The sequence below is a fragment of the Rana temporaria genome, chromosome 11, assembly GCF_905171775.1.
Source record: "Rana temporaria chromosome 11, aRanTem1.1, whole genome shotgun sequence".
In the NCBI taxonomy this organism is placed as follows: domain Eukaryota; kingdom Metazoa; phylum Chordata; class Amphibia; order Anura; family Ranidae; genus Rana; species Rana temporaria.
In genome coordinates, this window is record NC_053499.1 from 47,364,065 (window position 1) to 47,388,680 (window position 24,616).

Sequence of the window (24,616 nt, forward strand, 5' to 3'; positions counted from 1 at the left end):
AGGGTAGAGCGACGTTCAGGTATGTTTAGGCCCCTGATATTGTGGTAAATCACTGAAGGGCATCACCCCAGGGATAAATTGGCCATGGTGAGAGGTCAGGAGGAGACGCTCGGAGGTTCGAACTACAAAAACAGAACTATGAAATGCAAGTTAATATCTATATCAAAGATCTAAGACAACAATCCTGTAACACTGAAATCGAACACCTTATAGGGGACAGAAAAGGAAGGGGATAAAGAAAGAGAAAGAATAAAGGAAATAGAGTATAGTTGCAAGAGAGTGGCGCACTAGCAGTCCTCCATCAGGAAGGCACTTACCAACGTAGTGTTGTAGTGTACCCCTTGTCTCAGCTGAGGGACAAGGGACACTCCTTGGGGTAAAAGGGAGGCGACAACAATCAGGTGTCAGCACACCTGTTAAATTTCTGTAAATTTCAATCTAACAGGTGAACTTAAAGGATCATCCTAACTGCTGCACACACAGCCGTAAGGGCTGTAACCGAAAATTCTGAACTATTATACACCCGACCATGGTGTATGCTATAAATCTAGGCAAACATAGTAAAAAGTCTAAACAGAAAATGATATGAGCATCCTCTTCTGTGACTCATACATGTAAACTCTCTCTAATAATAATGATAGGACCTAAGTATGTGTGGGTCGTCCATTAGCGTACCTAAGAAAAGTAGGAAGGCGCATTAAAACAAAGAAAACATAACATTAGTGAGATGGACAGTCCACTCAGGGTGTGCGGAATGTGTTTCTGCCAAGAACCGGGAGCACCGGCCAAGTGAGCCGGTCCGTCTCAGAGACACCTCATGAGCCTGGCAACAGTACTTTGCACTGTCTTCATAACTGGAAGCATGCCACGTCCAGTGCAGATCAATAGAAGGAGCAAGAAGTCTCACAACAGAAATAACCTGCAGTTATGGGTGTCATGAACATGAGCTCTGCAGTGTAGTCTGGGTCCTATCTGAGGTTAAGAGGGGAAAACATGAGGTTGTTATTATTAGAGCCCTGCATGAGCTGATGAGAAGTCAATCGATGCATTATGAGCACAGGCGGGCAAAGGCTGTACAAAGTCACCGGAGTGCTGGGACAATCTGTTCAGGCTCTACAGATTCTGGGATCCCCCTCACCCTGATGTTGCACCTTTTGCCCCTATTGTCAAGGTCTTCAATATGTATGTTCATACAGTATCTGTGAAGTGCTGCAACTGAGTTATTGTGGCCCTCTCCAATCTATGGAAGGCCTTGTCCCTGTGCTTTCCTGCATTTTATGTCGCTGCCACCTTCCTATTGAGCACAAGCATACTCGTCTTCAGCTCAGTGATGGCAGCTGAGAAGGTAGCTTTGATGTCCGCTGCAATCACTGACATTTTGGCAAATGTTGAGGGGTGATCCGATCTGGACTTACCCCTGCCTGAGTCCTCAGGAGCTGATTGAGAATCCTCACTACATTCCTCCTCCTGGTGTCCCAGAGCCATCTGGGGCATTTTTGTGCCGCTGTGGGCTGTGGGGGAATAGTTTTAAAGATGTCCGCTATGTTTTTCGCCGAGGAGGACACTGAATTGCGGCGCGGGTGAGAGTAGGGAGTCGAGTAAAGCTTTCTGCCCGGCATCTGAGAGCTGGTGGTCGGGTGAAGGGCTATGAACAGCAGTGTGTGCTGAGGAGCTCCTTCAGTGTGCTGCCATCCTCGTTGCACGCCAAGCCACGCCCCATTTCAGCTTTTTTAAAGTGTGTGTCAAGCCCAAAAATTTCTCTAGGTTTAGATTGGGAAGGATTAGAATTCCTGTCATATTTTTAATGCTATATGCAGCTCTGTTTAAGGCGATTTTCCCTCACTTACTGACCTTCTGACAACAGTTTTACCAGACCGCATGTAAGGGGGAAATTCTGCAAAAAAGAGACTGAGGTCAAAATGGACAGGGGTACATGTCTACCCCAACTCTACTAACAAAATAATGTTTTACTTATGTCTGTGTTGCTGTTGGTGGGTGCCTATCACTACTTGTTTGGTGAAACAATGTCATCAGAAGGGCACGTGAGGGGAAATATCCTGGGATAGTAGTAAGAGCCTGGTAGGGGTTCTAATCCTTCACCATTCTACCCCAAAACAAATATACACAAAAATGATCGTTCTGAGATTTATTTGTTTCTGTGGGTTTCTGGCTTCTGGTACAATAATGAATCCATATTATGCTAGTACAAAGATTGTGGCATATGTGTACAGTAAGTAGGCTCAGGTTCTATTTAGCTATGCCCCTTCAATCTCCTCCCACTGTCAGCATAGTGTGGCCATTTCACTGTTTTCTGTGGCATACTACCCGTGCCACATCATTCTTCTCTATAGGGTACCTATACCAATGCTACTCACCCCAATCCAATGCTGCTAATCCCAGTGCTCACAAAAGATGACAGCAAATTCACTACCCTCTCCTCACAGGCTGTGATTGACAGCATCAGGTGTCTGGCTCCTGTGAGGAGGGGAAGAGTACAGCTTGTTCGAGATCAGGATCAGGTAAGTATACAGGGGGCTGGTGATGGGGGGGGGGGGTGCTGGGGCTGGTCACAGAATATTTTTTTTTATCTTAAAGGGGTTGTAAAGACAGAAGTTATTTTTTTCTTAATGCTCTGCTGCTGTCAATCAAAGTAAGTTAGCCAATCAGGAGAGAGAGTGGGCAGGGCCAAACCACAGCTCTGTGTCTGAATGGATACACAGAGATTCAGCTTGGGTGGGTGCCTCCATAGCAAGCTGCTTGCTGTGGGGGGACTCGACAGGAGGGAGGGGCCAGGAGCAGCGAAGAGGGACACGAGAAGAGGAGGAGAAGAGGACGATCTGGACTGCCCTGTGCAAAACCAATACACAGAGAAGGTGAGTATAATATGTTTGTTATATACCGTATATAAAAAAAATAAAACTTTACAATCACTTTAATGCATTATGGTTAAAAAAAAACGTCTGCTTTTAGTTTTACATTCTACCAATTTTACATTCACCAGTTCTCAGGACTCTACCGACATGTATAGATGGTGTACTGAGCTGTATGTACAGTATACTGCACTGCATTTCCTGAAAAGTCAACAGATAATGCAATCTGTATGTAGGCCAACCAATCGGCTGGCCAACTAATCGCTTATGACAACTATTTTAATAATTGATTATATTCGATAATGTCGATTAGTTGTTTCAACAATGCATTACACCAGTGAGGAGTGGATTTTATTTCATGAAAGTAATTATAGACACACATATTTATAGCTTTTTTTCTGCTAAGACTGTGTTGTAAATAGAGACTTGTGCAGCTTCTTTAGGCTTTGTTCGCATCTCTGCGTTCCAAAATAGCGGCAAAACGCGGGACCCCCATGCGTTCCCTGTCACTGGCAGTAGCATCCCAAGAGTGGCTGTGATTTTCACACAATTTGTCGAGTGACAATCGCACTAAAATTGCGCAAACAGAATCGCGGGACGCCTGTCAAGAACTTATTTTGGGTGACAGGCATCCCGCGATTCTGTTTGCGCAGTTTTACCACGATTGTCGCCCGATACGCCAAGATGTGAACAGAGCCTTCGAGCCTAGTCACACTAAGTTCATTCCTACTGGGTAATTTATATGTTAAAGACAACTGCTGTATAATTTTCTTTACATACTGTATGTGTTATTGATTGATTTATTTTATTTGCTTTTGGTTTATTTCCTTTGTTTCTTATGCCACGTACACACGATCGGTTCATCCGATGAAAACGGACCGATGGATTTTTTCAACAGATATCCGATGAAGCTGACTTTTATCAGTCTTGCCTACACACCATCAGTTAAAAATCCCTTTGTATCAGAACGCGGTGACGTAAAACACTACGCCGTGCTGAGAAAAATTAAGTTCAATGCTTCCGAGCATGTGTCGACTTGATTCTGAGCATGCATGGATTTTTAACCGATGGACTTGCCCACAGACGATCGTTTTTTTCTATAATTTTTTTTAACCATCAGATAATTTTAAAACAGGTTCTAAGGGCCTGATCCACAAAAATCCGGCGTAACTTAATTTTTCCCGTTTAAGTTACACCGCCGCAAAATCTCTACCTAAGTGCCCGATCCACAAAGCACTTACCTAGGAATTTTGAGCGGTGTAACTTAAATCCGTCCGGCGCAAGGCGTTGCTAATCTAATGGGGCGAGTCCCATTTAAATTAGGCGCGCTCCCGCGCCGGACGTACTGCGCATGCTCCCGACGTTATTTTCCCGACGTGCTTTGCGCGGTTTTACGTTGCGCCGGGTTTTGAGAATCGCGACGGGCGTAAAAAAAAAAAAGAGTTGCGGCGGGAATTTTTTTCTTTTTAAAAAAAAAATGACAGCGACGCGGGATAGAAGGGTATACTTTTACAAGGTGTACTAACTTTACACCTTGTAAAAGCAGCCCTAATTTTGCGTCGGCAAACTAATACATACGGAGAAAAAACGAAGCGTAAAAGCTTTGTGGATCTCCGTAAGTGCTAATTTGCATACCCGACGCTGGATTTCGACGAGAAATGCCCCCAGCGGCGGCTGCGGTACTGCATCCTAAGATCCGACAGTGTAAGTCCCTTACACATGTCGGATCTTCTGCCTATCTATTTGAAACTGATTCTGTGGATCAGTTCCATAGATAGAATGGATCAGGCCCTACGTTTTTTCACCGATGGGGAAAAAAAATGATGGGGCCCACACACGATCAGTTCGTCTGATGAAAACGGTCCATCGGACCGTTTTTATCAGACGAACCGATCGTGTGTACAGGGCATTAGTTTAGGTTTCAAGAATAGCATGTGTGTTATGAGTGTATATAACTGTAAAAACATTTGCATTCTTTAATTGCAGCTTTTTTTCTCCTAATTTTAGATACCCCCTCCATGTACAGGGATTTATTGTCCAGGCCCTGGGATGGTAAATTTGACAGCGTTCAAGTGTCCCGGCCAACCAGAAGTCACCTGTAACAACCCAACAGCAATATATGATAACAAAAACTGCTGCTTTAATCTATACTGTCTATGTAAGTTTTTTTTTTTACTCCTGTCATTTTAAACTTCCATCTTCAAAAAATGAAGGTGACAAAAAAGGTGCTGATGAAAGACTCCGATCTGTTAAGGCAGAATTTCCATAAGATACAAAATAACACTAACTCTAAAGGGTTAACACCAATAGAAGACAGCATATACTATCCTCTCTGGTGGCTCATTTCATCTACCTTTTCTCCATTACAATGCTACAGCCTTTGAAAGCCTGTTTGACATTCAACACCATCTGGATTATTGGATGCCTTTGCCCTCCCAACACATGCTGGTTTCTTGCTCTGACCCATAAATGATTGCTGAGTCCTGTAGTGATCTAGCGGGTCATAGGAAAGAACCAGCGTGTGGCAGAGGACAGAGACACCTACCTTCCTGAAGGAAATCAAATTACCACACAATCACACTAGGTAAGGTGAATCCCAATAGCAACAAAATGTAAGAACATTAAAAATGAACAGCTGTACGGAACAAAGTGGAATCCCCAACCACCCCAATATTAATGGAGAACCCTGATCCAATCCTATACCTATATACTCAATTTATTGTAAGGGACTATCACATATTCATAAATAACTGCAATATTAAATTGGAACCCACAACCCAATCTTCCACGTCAAATAACAATATGTTATGATAATAAGAAAGCTCTGATACTCACTCTCTCATTTTATTTCTAGCTACCCAACTCACATAGGTAAAGGGAAGTTTTAAATACTTTACTCTCATCAAATCTGATCAAAATATACACATAAATTACTAAAAAGTTACAACTGACTAATAAAACAATTCTAATCCAGGTCAGTATTCAAACCTCTTGAATGCGAGAAGGCATCCAATAGATAAATTCATGTTTCAATATGTCCTTTTTCCTATTCTTACCACTTCATTTTTTAACTGTTCTACTGAATATTGAACGCATATGTACTGCCTATTGCGGCTTAGTTTAACAGGGAACTTTGCAATTGTGGAATTGAATTGCAGCACTAATTGCTGTACTTCACAGAGTTTTTATACACTTTATATTTGATAATTTTTTATAATATATTTATGATATATTTTTGCACTGGGCTTTAGTTGATGGTATTTAGGCTGTATTACTTAAAAAAAAAAAAAAAAATTATGTTCATATCCTTTGGCAAATGTATACATCAGCCAGGGTATTAATGCAGACAATCAGGGCCGATCCTAGGCAGGGTGCATTGCACCCAGGCGCCTGCAGAGGTGGGGGCGCCGAAGTGCCAGAGTTCTCCCCTCCCTCCTTCTCTCCTTGTTTGTGTCCATCCAGAACTAGTGTTCTAGGCATAGGTGTGTGTCCGTCCAAAACTGATGTGTGAGCATAGGGCAGCCCGTCCAGCCTGGCAGTGCTCGGGGGAGGGGCCGCTCCTCTCCCTGACATGAGAGTTCTAGTTTTCAGTGGCTGCTGAGTGCTGATGTGCAGAAATGAATTCCTAACACTAGGAGTCTTGGATCCTGCACCAACTCCAGTTGGAATGCCTCCCACTCCCATCTCTATCTCAGGCTGCACAGAGAGAGAATCTAGGTGAGTCACAGTGTTCAGTGTGCTGTGTACTGGGGGATGGCATTCCCAGCATCCCTTTATACGTGCTCTGGGCTGCCCCTGCTCTAGATGTTTTATGGCATGATAGATTGCATAGGATACACAGCCCCTGCCCATTCCTGTGCCTAGTCCATCTACAGATGTGATGTATAATGAGATGTAAAGGGGAGGAGTTAGTAAAAGGACACTGCCCATGTGGGGGCGCCAGAAAAATTTCTGCACCCAGGCGCCTGTGACCCTAGGATCGGCCCTGCAGACAATACAGTATATTGTATATATTTGTTTTACCAATGAAGGGGGAAAAAAAGGAATTTGCTACTATAATAATAATAAAACAGACCTACATGTGATGTATCACCTGAAATACTTGGTGATCCTGCCAGTTTCTACCCACCCCTCTGTAAACTGACCATGGTTCATTGTGGCTGCTGAGCCCTGACACTGTGGTCAGTTTACATACCTCTGTCATCCGCAGTTCTCCTCTCTGCCCCCCCCCCCTCCCTCCCTGTCAGGTTGTGACAGTGCCAGCCCCCGCCCCTCCTGCTGCCAGCTGGTCACGTGAGTGGCGCTCTAAAATGAAGTATAAACAGCATTTGTTTTCTAAATCACACACACAGGGGGACACAGGATTAGAACACAAAGGGGATGGTATAAATTAGCCAGAGTGGCTGTATTTACTTTGAATTGCCAACCATATGCAAGAGAAAAAAAAAGTATTGGGATAATCATAGCTTAAAGTGATTGTAAAGGATCACTTTGTAAAACAATCCATTCAGTTTAAAATAGAAATGAAAGCAAAACATTTTTGTATAGATATACAACAAATATATATAAACCTTTTATTCCCTTTCATAAATGATCACAATCCCTCTGTTCTCAGCTGCATAACAGCTGGGGGAAGGAGAAGCAGCAGTACATTGAGCTTCCCAGTGAATGGCTGTACTGAGTTCCCAGTATAGCTTTAGAACTGAACACGGTGGCTCTTCTGCTTAGTGTGGTCAGTTTTTACTAGGAAAGCAAGAGGACTAGCAGGAACACCAGGGAAAGAAAGTAATACGATGAGAATAGAATACTAATACAAGTACATGATCCCTCTTTGCTGCTCCTGGCCCCTCCCTCCTATCGAGTGTCCCCTCAGCCAGCAGCTTTCTATGGGGGCACCCAAGCTGAGTCAGAGCTCTGTGTATCCATTCAGACATGGAGCCCCAACCTGGTCCGCCCCCTTTCTCCCCTGATTGGCTGACTTACTTTGACAATCGCGGAGTGTCCCGAACGGCTTACACATTCATGGACATCGCTGGAGAGAGAAGGGGCTCAGGTAAGTAATTAGAGGGTGATGTCGAGGCTGCTGCACACAGAACTTTTTATCGTAATGCATAGAATGCATTACGATAAAAAAAACTTTTGCCTTTACAACTCCTTTCTCTTTCTAAAGTGAACACATGGAAGTTGATTTATCAAAGGTGTAATGGCAGTTAACTTTGCATGGTAAATGATAGTAAATCGTGTAAAGACGTGTTCACTTTGAATATATAATCCTATGCAAAGGAAATTGGGGGGGGGGGGGGGTAATCCTGAGGCCCCGTACACACGACCAGTTTCCTCGGCAGAATTCAGCTTCCGACCGAGTTTCTGGCTAAATTCTGCCGAGAAACCCGGCCGTGTGTACACTTTCGGCCGAGGAAGCCGGAGAGGGACCTCGGCGAGGAAATAGAGAACATGTTCTCTATTTCCTCGTTGTTCTATGGGAGCTCTTGGCCTGCCGAGCTCCTCGGCGGCTTCAGGGCTGAACTGGCCGAGGAACTCGATGTGTTTGGCACGTCGAGTTCCTCGGCGGTGTGTACGGGGCCTGAGAGGATCCCACTGCTGGACAGCCAATATGAAGTGTCCATGGGGTGGATTTACTAAAACTGGAGAGTGCAAAATCTGGTGCAGCTCTGCATAGAAACCAATCAGCTTCTAGATATTTGTCAAAGTTTAATTGAACAAGCTGAAGTTAGAAGCTGATTGGCTACCATGCACAGCTGCACCAGATTTCGCACTCACCAGTTTTAGTAAATCAACCCCATGTCAAGAAGGAAATGAGGTGGACACTCAAAGTTGGACCCATCGCATGTAAACTATAAAAGAAAGACTCCGGACTGGAGCACCATGTGAGTAAATGATAAGGACATCTTAACTTTGCCACACCTCCAAAGATTTGATATTTTCATTATAGCATATATCATTTTATATCTATAAGAGCTGCTGTGTTTTATTATTTTCCTGTTTTTGTTTTTAGATTGCATTGATGATGATGGGAAGAATTATCAGGTAGGTTTAACTCCTTACTGTTAGGATAATTGCTATGACATAGCCGAGTCATTTCCATAATACTACTTTATTGGCACAAACAGTTAAACATGAAGGTTTTGGCACCTAAAGCAGTATTAAACCCAAAACCCATAATATATTACATTGTAGTTTTCATTTCCTTGGCTTTTTCTCCTCTCGTTTCACTCTTTTCACCTGGAGATCTGGCCTTTAACACACCATAGGTATTAGTGAGACATTACTCTGGATGAACGAGCGCTGGAGGCACAGCAGATACAGCAGATGGCATTTTCAGTCTGGGTGGGGGGAAGGTCGGGTAGTATTACATTTATTAGCAGATTTAAATACCTACTGTAACTAATTGAAGCTTACATTTTATAATTCGTTACAGCAAACAGTTTTTTACTTTCGGAAAAAGGTTTTACATGAATAAATAAATGCCGATCATTTTAACCTCCCATGAAAGTGTTAAATGGTTTGTCTCATTCATGTAAACGAATGGATTCTGCTGGCGAGCTTGTGCTTTTGAAAAACAACAGACTAGTTGGCTGGATCATCAGATAAAAATAGAAGAAAGGCTCAAAAAGAACATTTATACTAAATGTATTAGTATTTTTTAAGTTCTTTCCTTCTGTTTTCGCCTGGTGATCTGGCCAGTAACACACCTGTATTATATAGGCAGCACTTTGAATGAAGGACAGCAGCATTGTCAGTCTGGGGGGAGGAGAGTGTTAGATGTACTAGCAGATTGAAATTCAGTAAGGCCCCGTTCACACTTGAGTGATGCTACCGTGTCACGATTTTGATGCTTTTTTGCATTCATTAGAATGGACCTCCCTCCTCTCTAAAAACGCACTAAAGAAACGCGTGTACCATATTCTGGACATGAGCCAAGTGCATTTTGCATTGTGCATTTTTGCACATTTTTCACATTTGAAGAGCTATCAGGAAATAATGGTACCTCAAGCGTGTCGCATGTTTTAGCACGTTTTTCATGTGTTTGCAGAAACGCAGTAAGAAAAAAAGCGAATTTCTGCCCCCGTATCTGCTATGCCCAGGTCTGAACAGGACCTAACAAAATGAAGCTGAACTCCAGATAATACTTTACAATCAGTTACAACACACAGGTTTGTCCTTTTGGTCATTGCAAGCACCCCTGGCAGTGTTAAATGGTCTGTCTCATCCCTGTAACTGCAAGAGAACTTTTAACGTTGAAAAACAACAGACTTACTGGCTGGATTACCAGACAAAACTAGAAGAAAGAAATACTAAAAAAGAAAATGAATGCAGCCATCACATATATGGGCAATGATGTCACTGGGGAAGTACCCCTTTAAAATACATACCAACTCAAAGAGCCTGGTTTAAAAAAGGGGGTAACTTCACTTTTTGGTTTATGCAAGTGAATGGGGCCGGTGATGCCTACATCAGCTGGCATCCTTTAAGTGGAGCTCCGCCCAAAAGGGGAAGCTTTGCTTGTTTGCACCCCCCTCGCAACATTTGGCTCTTTTGTTGGTGGCGCGGGTACCTGGTTTTGACAGATACCTGCTCTTCTGCCCCCTCCTTCCTTCTACTGCCTTCTGGGACACACACAGGTCTCAGAAGATGGCTGAATCATTCAGACAATGCAGCGCAACTCACGAATGCGCAGAAGGAAACTGTCCGTAAATCCTAAAGGCTTCACGGCCAGTTTCCCTTACAATGCCGACGCCTGCACCCGAAGCTGATTGATGAATCGGCTTGAGGTGCCGACATCACGCTATCCCTGGATAGGTAAGTGTCCTTATATTAAAAGTCAGCAGCTACAGTATTTGTAGCTGCTGACTTTTATATATTTATATATATATTTTTTTACAAACTGGAGCTCCTCCAACTGACAGTGTAGAGCTGTCATGTGTAATAGTGAAAGTAATAAAGCTATAATGCATGAAAATAAAATAATAATAATAGTGATCTCAAGAAATGTTGAAAATGCAAATTAGTCCATAAAGAGGATAGTTGCACCCGGTGAAAAAATGAATCATTGCAGAATATATTGCTGTCTTCCTTAAAGTGATGAAGCACCTCCACCAGTGTGAATATCAGCTTACCAGAAGTGGTGGACTTGTGGGGACATATGTCGCCAGAAGTCAGACAAGGCTTTGGAATGACATTCCAGGATCCTGAAGATATGAGCTGGATAATGGACTCATCAAATACTTCTGATAGCAGGCAGCTTCAAAGGGAAACTTGGTATGGCAAAAAAGATTCCTGAGCAGTACCTCTTCTCCTCATGTGTCTATTCAGTGTTTACACATAGCTCTCCCCATTCTTCAGCTCCGGGGACCAATCATGGAACTCCGGCGGCGATCGGGTCCGCGGGTCCCGCGGCCACGGTCACGGAGCTTCAGACCGGGTCACGGGCGCGCGCCGTGGGTGCATGCCCGCGACCCACGGCTGGGCACTTAAAGAGGACGTACACGTACGTGCTTGTGCCCAGCCGTGCCATTCTGCCGACGTATATCTGCAGGAGGCGGTCCTTAAGTGGTTAAAATAATCATTAAAAATATATATGGTATAATAATAGTATAATGACTGATCCAATAAGAGTGCCACTGAGAAGTCCTGTGATGAAAAGGTTAACATCAGATCCTGAATCACCCAGATAGTTCTGCCATTCCTTTAGTGCAGTGATCGTCAAGACACAGATGGAGAAAACAAGTGCAGTGGCTCAAAAGTACCTGTTGTAATGGATGGCCTGCAGCAAAGGATGGAAACAGCGTGGTGTGAGGATCCCAGATGTAATAAGGACCGCAATAGCTGGCGGGTAAACTTCCACCAAGAGCCAGTAACATAGCCACTCTATAGCGGGGCAGGCAAACTTCCACCAGGAGCCAGTAATGTAGCCGCGCTATGGCGGGGGGTAACCTACAACACACGCGCGCAGCGTCGCCAGAGGACCAGCGAATGGAAGACCGGGCACACTCTGATGACGTCAACGTGGAGCCGCGATTCTGCCAATCGGAGGATGTAAACATGAACGTCAATAGCAGCAATCACAGGAAGGGAACTGGTGAAGAACCACGGACAGGACTAAATCATCAGTGGCAATCAGATGGGCTTGTGAGGAGCCGTGACTGACATGTTTCGCGTTGTAACGCTTTTTCAAAGTCTTTGAAAGACTTTAAAAAAGCATTAGAACGCGAAACATGTCAGTCACGGCTTCCTTACCTCTCAAGGCCCCCTTTATCCAGATAGTATTCCTGCGAGCCTGTAAGAGTTAATATGAGGAAAAAAGTGTCCCCACTGATGCTTTCTGACCAATCCTTGTTTCCCTAAAATCCCCAAATTTTCTAAATCCAATTGTCAATGGGACAGAAAGTGAGGTGAAATCTTCTGAACGGGCACAGACAGCAAAACAAATGTTACAGGGGTGATAACCTTTCCCTATGTTATCCAAAAAGCTTAAAAATAGATGTTTTGGCTGGAGCTACACTTACAAAATCTACCTGTTCCAAATTACAAACAGATTCAATTTAAGAACAAATCTACAGTCCCTATCTTGTGTGTAACCCAGGGATTGCCTGTATACTGCTGTTCAGAGTATATAGGGCCTGGGGGCCCCATGCCTTTTCTTTTTTTTTGGGTGTGGGGTTACCCTTAATATCCATACAAGACCCAAAGGGCCTAGTAATGGTCTTGGGGGGGGGGGGGGGTACCCATGACATTTTTCTCAATTTTAATCTATATTGCCAGGACTCAACATTACATTAAAGGGTCACTAAAGGAATTTTTTTTTTTAGCTAAATAGCTTCCTTTACCTTACTGCAGTCCTGGTTTCATGTCCTCATTGTTCGTTTTTGCTTTGATGTTGCTGTAAATCCTCTCTGTTCTGGACACTTCCTGGTTGCCTGTTTCCTGATAACCACAGTGCTGGGAGATTTCTCACGGTGGTCACTAATGTGATTATTGTGTGTAAAACGAAACTGGATTGGTGCTGAGGAGTTTTAGACAAAGTATCACTGCTCTCTATTGGCTGACTGCCCTCTAGTGGCTCTCTGTACATCAGAGAACCAGGAAACAACAACAAAAACGAAACTACACTGCAGGCACATTATATGATTGTTTTTTATCTATTTTTTAATCATTTTTAAAAGGAATCAGTTAACTATTATGTCTCTATGCCCTGTAAACAATCATTTCAGCTAAAAAAAAAAATTCCTTTAGTGACCCTTTAAAGCCGCAAGCAGTTTTAAATGACTTTTATTTCTTTAGAAATGTCATTTTGTGCAGGGACTGTTATAAACATGGGAAACATGCGCCACTTTACAGGCATACTATAGACACCCCCAGGTACGATATTTAAAGGAATATTTCACTTTTATTTTTTAACTTTAAGCAATATTAACCACTTAAAACCCGGACCTTTAGGCAGCTAAAGGACCCGGCCAGTTTTTGCGATTCGGCACTGCGTCGCTTTAACTGACAATTGCGCGGTCGTGCGACGTGGCTCCCAAACAAAATTGGCGTCCTTTTTTTCCCACAAAAAGAGCTTTCTTTTGGTGGTATTTGATCACCTCTGCGGCATTTATTTTTTTGCGATTTAAACAAAAATCGAGCGACAATTTTGAAAAAAAACAATATTTTTTACATGTTGCTATAATAAATATCCCCCAAAAATATCTAAAAAAAATAAAATTTCCTCAGTTTAGGCCGATACGTATTCTTCTACCTATTTTTGGTATAAAAAAAATTGCAATAAGCGTTTATCGGTTGGTTTGCGCAAAATTTATAGCGTTTACAAAATAGGGGATAGCTTTATTGCATTTTTATAATTTTTTTTTTTTTACTACCAATGGTGGTGATCAGCGATTTTTTTTCGTGACATTATGACGGACACTTCGGACAATTTTGACACATTTTTGGAACCATTGTCATTTTCACAGCAACAAATGCATTTAAAATGCATTGTTTACTGTGAAAATGACAATTGTAGTTTAGGAGTTAACCACAAGGGGGCGCTGAAGGGGTTATGTATGACCTCATCCTTTGTTTCTAACTGTAGGGGGGTGTGGCTGTAGATGTGACATCATTGATTGTGGTTCCCTATAAAAGGGAACACACGATCGATGACGGCGCCACAGTGAAGAACGGGGAAGCTGTGTTTACACACAGCTCTCCCCGTTCTTCAGCTCCGGAGACCGATCGCAGGACTCCAGCAGCGATTGGGTCTGCGGGTCCCGCGGTCACGGAGCTTCAGGCCCACGGCTGGGCACTTAAAGAGGACGTACCTGTACGTGCTTGTGCCCAGCCGTGCCATTCTGCCGACGTATATGTGCAGGAGGCGGTCCTTAAGTGGTTAACATCACTGCTCCCACTAAAACGTTTTTTTGCATTGATACATGTCCCCTGGGGCAGGACCCGGGTCCCCAAACACTTTTTATGACAATAACTTGCATATTAGCCTTTAAAATTAGCACTTTTGATTTCTCACTTTCGGTTACCATAGACTTTAACGGTGTTCAAATGTTCACGCAAACTTTCGGTCCATTCTCATGTTCTGCTGCAAACCGAACCGGGGGGTGTTCGGCTCATCCCTACTAGCAAATTTGGGACCCTTGAAGAAATCACAACAGTTCCCAGAAGACAACATATTAACTTGTATGTTGTTAGTCTCTTACCAGACCCAGGGCACCCTCTTTTGTGTCTCTGGAGTCTGGACACATGCTCCCAGGATCCAGGTCCCCTCACATGTAGCAATACACAGTTTGATGGCAACAGCAGTCTCTGATTAGCACGGTTCTTCTAGACATCACAGCATCAGATAACTCCAGCAAACTCTGGCCAGACACCACTTTTCCTCCTTCCCTTATCTTGTTACATTAGCCAATTACTCCAATCATCAAATCAAATCCCATGATCAAATCAGACCCAGCCAGAATGGCTGCCCCCTGCACTGCAGGAACTATATAGATAGGCATTGCAAAGTGGTCTCTTTAACCACTTCTCTACTTTGGGTGTTTTTCAGATTTGGTGTTTACAAGACTAAAACAGTTTTTTTTGCTAGAAAATTACTTAAAACCCACAAACATTATATATTTATTTTTTTCTAATACCCTAGAGAATAAAATGGCGATCATTGCAATACTTTTTGTCACACCATATTTGCGCAGCGGTCCTACAAGCGCACTTTTTTTTTGAAAAAAAACACTTTTTTTGGAAAAAAACACTTTTTTGAATAAAAAAATAAGACGGCAATAAATTTGGCCCAATTTTTTTATATATTATGAAAGATAATGTTACGCCGAGTAAAATGGTACCCAACATGTCACACTTACAAATTGCACCCGCTCGTGGCATGGCGTCAAACTTTTACCCTTAAAAATCTCGTACGGCGACGTTTAAAAAATTCTATAGGTTGCATTTTTTGGGTTACAGAGTAGGTCTAGGGCTATAATTATTGCTCTCGCTCTAACGATCGCGGCGATACCTCACTTGTGTCGTTTGAACACCGTTTTCATATGCGGGCGCTACTCGCGTATGCGTTCGCTTCTGCGCACGAGCTCGTCCGGGACGGGGCGCTTTAAAAAATTGTTTTTTTTTTTCTTATTTATTTTTATTTATTTTATTATATTTTACACTGGAAAAAAAAAATGATCACTTTTATTCCTATTACAAGGAATGTAAACATCCCTTGTAATAGAAAAAAGCATGACAGGTCCTCTTAAATATGAGATCTGGGGTCAAAAAGACCTCAGATCTCATATTTAGACTAAAATGCAAAAAAAAAAAAAAAAAATTGAAACTGTCATTTTTTCAAATGAAAAAAAAAAAAAAAAGTTTCTTTAAGAGGCTGGGCGGGACTGACGTTTTGACGTCACTTCCGCCCAGCAGAGCTATGGGGACGGGCGAAGGAGATTTTTCCTTCATTCTCGTCCCCAGTCAGCAGCCGAACGCACCCGATCTCCTCCGCCGCTACCGACGGCTCCGGTAAGTGGGGGAGGGCGCGGGAGAGCGGCAGGAGGGGGGGGGCCTCTCCCACCGCCGATAATGGCGATCTCGCGGCGAATCCGCCGCGGAGACCGCCGTTATCGTTAACAGAACCGCTGTTGCCGTTACCGAGATATCCATCTTTAAAGTTAGGCCGTATAAAGACGTACAGCGGTTTGGAAGTGGTTAAAGATGGCTGCTTCACTTCTGCATTAATGACTACTCAGTTTAGTGCATTATGTGTGTAGCACACTCCTGAACCCTGCATTCTGTGCATAATGAACTCCTGAGCCCTGCATTCTGTGTGTATAGCATTAATCAACCCTGCCCACTATATTTTATGCACTTCTGGTATTATTTACCAACTCAAATACTGGGCACTTTCACCCCCTTCCTGCCCAGACCAATATTCAGCTTTCAGTGCTCTCACTTTTTAAATGACAAGTACTCAGTCATGCTAAATTGTACCCAAATTAAATTAAAGGTGATGAGCAATTTCAGAAGTCTATGCAAGTCTAGATGCCTGTTTAAGGGCCTGGTGGCCCATTTTATTTATACAAAATAAATAAATTCAACAAACTAATCAGTTGCCTATGCAGGGGATTCCACCATCAACTTCAGACCTATAGGTTGCTTTCCTGGACCAATTCACAGTACATACTGTACTCAAATGCAGTCCATGAACCTCTTGCATGCATCGTCTGGATATCACTCCACAGCTCCCTGCTGCACTAGCCATAGGGGAATCTCTTGGCAGCCATCTGAAGCCCTCATGTTACCTAGCCTGAGACCTTCTGGCTTTTCGGTGGCACACACCTATCCCTCTCAACCTAGCAGTAGGCATGTGCAAAAGGGAAAATTTTGTTTCGTTTCGTTTTAATTCGTTATTTAATTAATTTAGTTAAGTTAGGTTCGTTACATGTGTTAAATTCGTTTTCGGAACTCGTTCGTTTTCGACCGAATTTCGAAAAATTAGGTCGAATTCGAAAATTTTCTCTTCGAATATAATTTCGAAATTCGATCGGAATTCGAAAAAAAAAAAAAAAAAAAAATTTGAATTTCAAATCGAAAACCCGCGGACGAAATTCGATCGGAATTCCAAAAAAAAAATAAAAAAAATTTTTTTTTCGAATTCCAAATCGAAAACCCGATCAGAATTCGAAAGAAAAAAAAAGAAAAAAAAATTCGAATTCCGATCGAATTTCGTCCGCGGGTTTTCGATTCGGAATCGAAAACGTTCGTTCGGATTCGGTAAATTCATTAATATTGCAATTCGGGAATTCGGATGCATCCGAATGTCCGAATAATGAAAAATTCGTCCGAATTTCGATTCGGAACGAAACGAAATGCACATGCCTACCTAGCAGACCTGTCTCCCAACAGCAGCCCTGCAGTATGGCCAGGTCCTTTATTATGAGGGCTGTGCACACCTGCACCCATACCCTGCTGGCCTATGGCAAGACACGAACACTTGTTTAAAGACTTCATAAAACCCAATACTCTTTGAAGCCTTTGGACTCCAGATCCTGATCTGAGAATTACAAAACCTAGTGAAACTGGAAAAACTAGAAATTCTTATCTAGAAAGAAAGAAAGATAACACTTGTGCAACCTCAGCAAATAATTTGAACTTCAGATCTATGTATATGTAACATTAACAAAAAAAACAAGTTAATTTATCTTCTGAATTTTGTTTTCATATTTTGCAGCCTGGAGATACATGGGTAGCAAAGTGCCAGACAAAAACATGTAATATGGATGGCAGCATAAATCGCGTGCCATACGTTTGCCCGCCTGCTTCTGGATCATGCAGTACACCAAACAGTACTCTTGTAGGAGTGCCGCCTTCTAAAGGTTCCTGCTGTCCTACCTATACATGTGGTAAGTATATTTGGAGATATGTTTCGTGATTGCAATGCAGTAAGCTTTGTGTTTGATTGCAGTGCAATAATATTTGAAATAAGATGCACCAAGATATGCATGCATAATTGGGGGGGGGGGGGTAGTCTTGAAGTCATTAAGAAAAAAATGTGTTACATGTAGCAGGCCGCCTGTCCATCACCACAAGTTTAGTGCTGGATGTTCAGGCCTGCAACATTATTATAAGGTTTAACAAACCTGTAAAACAGTGTATGGGTACAGACATTTTTTTTATTTTCTGGAGACATCATTAAAAAGGTCAGGGACTACCTAGTAACCAGCAACTGCTGATATACTGAACACTTTGGTCAGGAATATGTAATTGCAGTATAGACAGTCAAGTGTAGGAGTCAGGTATATAATGTACAGAGTGTAATGATCAGGAGCAGGGCTGGACTGGGACAAAAATTTGGCCCTGGACTTCATCCAGACTGGCCCACTTTGACAGGTCTCTCCCATGGCAGCCAGACAACTCCCGCCCCCCCCCCCCCCCCCAGCCACCCAAGCCCCCTCTCCCCCTCCACTAGCCACTAGCCATTCTACTTTATTAGAGTAGAACGGCTGGTACTGGTATTCTTATAGGCAGTACCAGTGGGGAAGCTAGACATTATTTCACCCGGGGCAAAGAATCAGTTCGGTGCCCCCCCTTTATGGGACAAGATTAGGCAGAAGTGAGAAACTCCCAGGCCATAGCTGTTGAGTCAGCTGTCTGTCCCCTCCCCCATGCTCCTCTGTCGCCCCCCTGCTCCTCTGGTCCTCCCCCTGCTTCTTTGTCCTCACAGGTGAGTGCTGTGGGGAGGGAGAGGAGGTAAGCGCTGCGGGAAGGGAGAGACAAATGAGCGGAGGGGGGGCGGCGGTCCGCTGTCACTGAAGCTGGCCCACTGAGCCATCGGCCCACCGGGAAACTCCCTGTAGTCCCAATGGCCAGTCCATCCCTGATCAGGAGAATGTCATGTACACCCAAGTGCACATTGTGCTGTAGTCAGAAGTAGCAAACCTGTAGTCATCCTTTAACCACTTAACCACTTAACTACTGATACGCCGGCGTACTTTCAAATTACCCGCGTCGTATCTTTGGTTTGAATCCTCAAACCAAGATACGACAGCATCTGGGTTAGATCCGACAGGTGTACGTCTTCGTATGCCTTCGGATCTAAGATGCAATTCTTCGACGTCCGCTGGGTGGCGTTCGTGTCGTTTTCCGCGTCGAGTATGCAAATTAGCTATTTCCGACGATCCACGAACGTACGAGCGTCCAGAGCATTCTTCCTTTACGTCGTCTCTAGTCGGCTTTTTCCGGCGTATAGTTAAAGCTGGTATTTCGTCGCGTATAGTTAGACCTGCCATGTTAAGTATGGCCGTCGTTCCCGCGTTTATTTAGAATTAGTTTTTTTTGCGTAAGTCGTCCGTGAATCGGGATGGATGTAATTCACGTCTATGTTACAAAAAAAATGACGTCGTTGCGATGTCATTTAGCGCAATGCACGGCGGGAAATTTAGCATGCGCAGTTCATTCGGCGCGGGGACACGCTTCATTTAAATGAAACACGCCCCCTAATCGCCGATTTGAATTCCGCCGCCAGAGATAGACTACGCCGCCGTAACTTACGGCGCAAATTCTTTGGGGATTCGAACCGGCCAAAAGTAAGTTACAGCGGCGTAGCGTATCTCACATACGCTGCGCCCATCTATTTCTATGTGGATCTGCCCCTCTGTGTTTACACGTTAAAAACTATTTTTTTTGCTAAAAAATTACTTAGAACCCCCAAACATTATACATTTTTTTTCTAACACCCTCGAGAATAAAATGGCGGTCACTGCAATACTTTTTGTCACACCGTAATTGCGTAGGAGTCTTACAAACGCACTTTTTTTTTATAAGAAATTCAATTTTTTTAATCAAAAAAGAAGACAGCAGTAAAGTTAGCCCAGTTTTTTTTATATTGTGAAAGATAATGTTACGCCGAGTAAATTGATACCCAACATGTCACGCTTCAAAATTGCACCCGCTCGTGGAATGGCGTCAAACTTTTACCCTTAAAAATCTCCATAGGCGACGTTTAAAAAATTCTACAGGTTGCATGTTTTAAGTTACAGAGGAGGTCTAGGGCTAGAATTATTGCCCTCGCTCTAGCGATCACGTGATACCTCACATGCGTGGTTTGAACACCGTTTTCATATGCGGGCGCTACTAAAGTATGCGTTCGCTTCTGTGCGCAAGCTCGTCCGGACGGGGCGCTTTTTAAAATCTAAATTGGTCCTTTAAGACGTATGGGTGGAAGTGACGTTTTGACGTCACTTCTGCCATGCTATGGTATGAATATGGGTGGGAGCCATCTTGCCTTCACTCGTATCCATGCCCAGCACGAGGAAGAACCCGATTGCCTCCACCGCTGCCGATGGCTCCGATAAGTGGCGAAGGGAGCGGGTGAGCAGCGGGAGGGGGGACCTCTCCTGCCACCGATAACGGTGATCTCACAGCGAATCTGCCGCATAGACCACCATTATCGTTTAAAGTACCGCCGCCGGAAGAGATTGATACCTCGATTGTGGCAGCAGCTGCTGCCGTTACAGATATATCCCTCTTCAAAATAAGGACGTATATAGTCATGCAGTGGTCCTTAAGTGGTTAAAGAAAAAGTTACTTTGCCCTGCATTGACAAGTGTCTCTGTCACTTGTTCCAACACTGTTCACTTTGGACCACCCCTGCAACCCTCTTTCAAAACTGTTCATACTGGCACCCCCTGCAACACTCTTTCAAAACTGTTCACACCTTCACCCCCTTCCAACACTGCTCACTTCTTCACACACTGCTACTCTCTTCCAACACTTCTCATCATTACCACACAGGAAGAGGATGAGGAGGACGAGGACGCGGTGGAGGAGGAGGAGGAGGAGAATTGTATCAGCAGCATGGAGGTGGAGCCTAGCACTCAGCAGCAGCAGTCTTCAAGGGATCACTTACAGTCCCAAGGAACCCGTGGACTTTTACGTGGCTGGGATGAGATGGCTGTGCATCCTGTCGTCCGCAGTGACCCAGAGGACTGTGCCCCGAATGCCTCAGGAAACCTACGCTGCATGGCCTCCCTGATCCTGCAAAGCCTGCGTAAGGATTCTCGTGTCCGTGGTATCAAGGAGAGGGATCATTACTGGCTGGCAACTCTCCTTGATCCACGTTACAAGAGTAAGGTTGCGGAGCTTATCTTGCCATCGCAGAGTGAGCAGAAGATGAAACATCTTCGGGAGGCCTTGCAGAAGGGTCTGTGCAACGCGTTCCCAGAACCTGGGGGATTACCAAATCCTGTTCCTGGACAACGTGTTGCTGAGGCTTCGGTGAGTCACAGAAGGAGCGGTGGAGAAGGTGGCCATCTGACCGATGCGTTCAGACAATTTTTTAGTCCGCAGCCCCAAGGTATGACCGGTTCCAGCAACCATCGCCAGCGTTTGGTTTACATGGTGCGTGAATACCTAGGGGCAAGATCAGACTTGGACACCTTCCCCACCGAAAATCCTCTGGCTTACTGGGTGTTGAGGATGGATCACTGGCCAGAACTTGCACAGTACGCAATTGAGCTACTGGCTTGCCCTGCATCCAGCGTTCTTTCAGAACGCACATTCAGTGCTGCTGGAGGCTTTGTGACCAATCACAGGGTGCGCCTCTCCACTGACTCTGTCGATCGACTGACTTTCATAAAAATGAATCAGGCTTGGATCAACACCAGCTACCAAGCACCTGATGCAGATGTAACTGAATCTTTTTTTTTTAAATGACAGATCCCTTGGAGACTGCCTATGCTGATGCTGAGTGACTGTCCTGTTATGCTGCTGGCTGAATATCCTTTTCCTCCTCACTGATCTTGCTGATAGCTAGTAAGAAAGTTTTTGTTTCTGGGCTCTGCCACCAGTGCCTAAGGCCCAATTTTTCTGCCCCTGTTTAACAGGGACATCTAATAACAATTTTTAATGCAATACTTTGCATGTGGCTCTTTGCTGCGCTCCAATTACAGTATCTGTGAATGAATGAATGAATGAATGAAAAAACGTATATAGCGCGGCACATGCGAACTGAATCGCTTCTGGGCGCTTGAATGTTACTGTCTCTTGACATCAAAAGAGCAGAGTTTTAATCTGTCTTCTGAAGGCCAGGTGGTTTTCCTCCAACCGAATGCTGGTTGGTAAAGCGTTCCATAGTCTTGGACCTTGGGATGCAAACCTTCTTTCTCCTTTGGACTTGTATCTGGCTTTGGGTACCTTGACCAGGTTTTGGCCAGTGGATGGCAAAAGGCGATTGGAATTGTGGGGTTCTATCTTGTCGCAAAGATATTGCGGAGCCTTCCCATGGATGCACTTATGTGTCAGACAGAGTGCTTTGAAAGCAATTTTGTCTTTTACTGGCAGCCAGTGAAGGGTTCTCAACAAAGGTGAGATTGATTCCCATGTTTGGCCAATCTGTGAAGGGGTTGCAGTGTTGTGTTGTGCCTAAGGCCCAATTTTTCTGCCCCTGTTTAACAGGGGCGTCTAATATATTTATTGTATCACACTTAAAATGTGTCATTTTCATTTTTTCAAAAAATATCTTAATAGAATTTGTTTATTTTTTTTAATTTTTTGTCAAGAAATATATTTTTGCTTTTAAATACTTGTCTACATCTATTTTTATTTATTTTTTTAAACCCTCCCCAGCACATCAATCAGATTCTTGGGGTTTTGGCCCACCTTTCGGTTGTTCTTTATGATCTTCTCGAGGGCGAGGTTTGTGTCCTCTATTTCTGCCCTGCAGGACATGATCTCCCCAATTAGCACCTGGGCACTGTAGGTGTCTAATCCGCCCCCAACAGCTCGAACATCTCCTGAAATTTGGAAAAAAAACATGTATTAAAATTATGCAGGCCTACATGTATTACCTGAAGCTGTGCTGTATGACACTGACCTGATGTGGTGGCATTTTGCACTTCCTGCACATCCGGCGAGGGTGGGGCTTGGCTCTGTGTGGGGTTGGTCGGCTCCACTGCTGCAGCTTGATTGCGGCCTATGAGATTGTAAAAAAAGGGATAGATGAATCAAAAAGATTAGAGGCCTGAAAGAGGAATATCAATCATTCTTTTTAAAAAGTGTGGTACAATTGTCTGTTTTTACAATCCTTCTAAGCTTAACACAGGATTTTATCCATTACCAAAGCTGCTGCATTTCTCTATCTTTGGCCAAATTTCCTACATGGAAAAACAACAAGTATACACTGGATCACCTCTGTGTGACACCCTAACTAGGTTGTTCTTGTGACCAACACTCGGTGCCGATCCTGACCTCCCAGGGGCCCGAAGCAAAATGACATGGCACATTAAAAATGAGAAGCGGGGGGCGCTGACGACAGTGACATGTCACATTAAAGAAAGTTGAGAAGTGGGGGGAGGGGGTGTTCTGCTGTCGGAAATGACATCTTACATTAAATTGAGAAGCAAGGGGTGCTGACTTCTTGCCTCTTCTCCCATGCAGCCAGCGAGTTGAGAAGCGGGGTGAGGGGGCAAAAATGACTTCTTACCAGGCGGGGCCTCTAGTTATTTGGGGGGCCCTTCGCAGCTTTGCGGGGCCCTAAGCGGCTTGCATAGTGAACCTATAGGGCGGATCCGCCATGCCAACCATTGTGCTACTGAGTCCATATGTGTAATCAACTGCTGTGCTGAGCATACTCTCCTTTTACTGTATATTGACTTAAGTTGGATTATTTAAATCTAGTTAACACATCTACATTAAATAAAAAATTGGTCTCACATAAAAAGATCTTAAATAGAATGACCAACCAATTATTATGCCCACAAACATGAACCTTGAGACATCTATTCTTGAACTGTATATATACACAACCTGCAATAAAAAGCACATGCCGCAAAATAATAAAAACAAATATTCACAGTCCACATGAAAATTACTTACGTCTTCTGAGGACACTTCGAATTCTCTCCAGCTGCTCCAGCTCTCGGATTTTCAAATCAGACCATCTCTTGCGCAACTGCTCCCTGGACCTCTGCACCCTGAATTTTGCATGGATAGTCCTCCGTACCTTATCCATGATCTGGGCCTTGAGTTTATTGGGGTTCTTGTAAGGCCCTTTTTTTGCCATCGTAGTCCTCCTTTTTAAGAATAGCCACCATCTCAACCATCTCGTCGAAGCTCATGTTGGTGGCTTTGTACCTCCTGCTCCTCCTGGTGTGTGCCTGGCCTCTCTCCTGCCTGGTTGCAGCTTGCTGTCTCTCCTCCATCATGTCTTCAGACTCTTCACCGTCTTGCATTGACCGACTAAAAAGGGGCGTGGCAATCACTAGAGCGATCGTCATGGGCGGGGAAACGTGCGGAGCTTCTCACATGCGCAGTGTATAAAGGGATATTGCGTGAATGAGAACGTCGTTCACAGTGGGTAGAAAACGTCGGAAAAACGATCGTGCAATACGACGATACGAAACTTGATTTTTGGACTTTATGATCAGTGGATGAGTTTGTGGGTTAGATATGGGGAGAAAGCTAAGGCTTGACTGACATTAGTTTTTTTTGCTAAATTTTGACTTGCAGAAATAATGGAGGCCTTCAGAGAACAGGAGTTCTTCACAGAATGTGTTCAAAGGGGGCCCCGGATGGCAACCCCCCTTTTTTCTAGAATTTTTCTTTCCCAAAAAAATAATTTATTGAGTCAAGATCTGGCATTGTAATGGCCCCCCACCACCCCTAAAATAATCGACATATTGTTGCCACACAGCACGTGCACTTTGGGGGGCCAAGCCTGTATGGCCACAGGCTCACGGGCCACCACTGGAACA

The 24,616-nt window shown here is 43.9% G+C and overlaps 1 protein-coding gene across 1 annotated transcript in view; it reads left to right on the forward strand.

The window, feature by feature from the left end:
• LOC120916787 (mucin-2-like) overlaps nt 1-24,616 on the forward strand; it is a 211,395-nt gene that overhangs the window by 159,589 nt on the left and 27,190 nt on the right. Inside the window, exons 19-20 of the mRNA XM_040327724.1 lie at nt 2,352-2,519; nt 17,596-17,767. Coding sequence (XP_040183658.1) covers nt 2,352-2,519; nt 17,596-17,767 — 340 coding nt within the window. The remainder of the gene's footprint in view (nt 1-2,351; nt 2,520-17,595; nt 17,768-24,616) is intronic.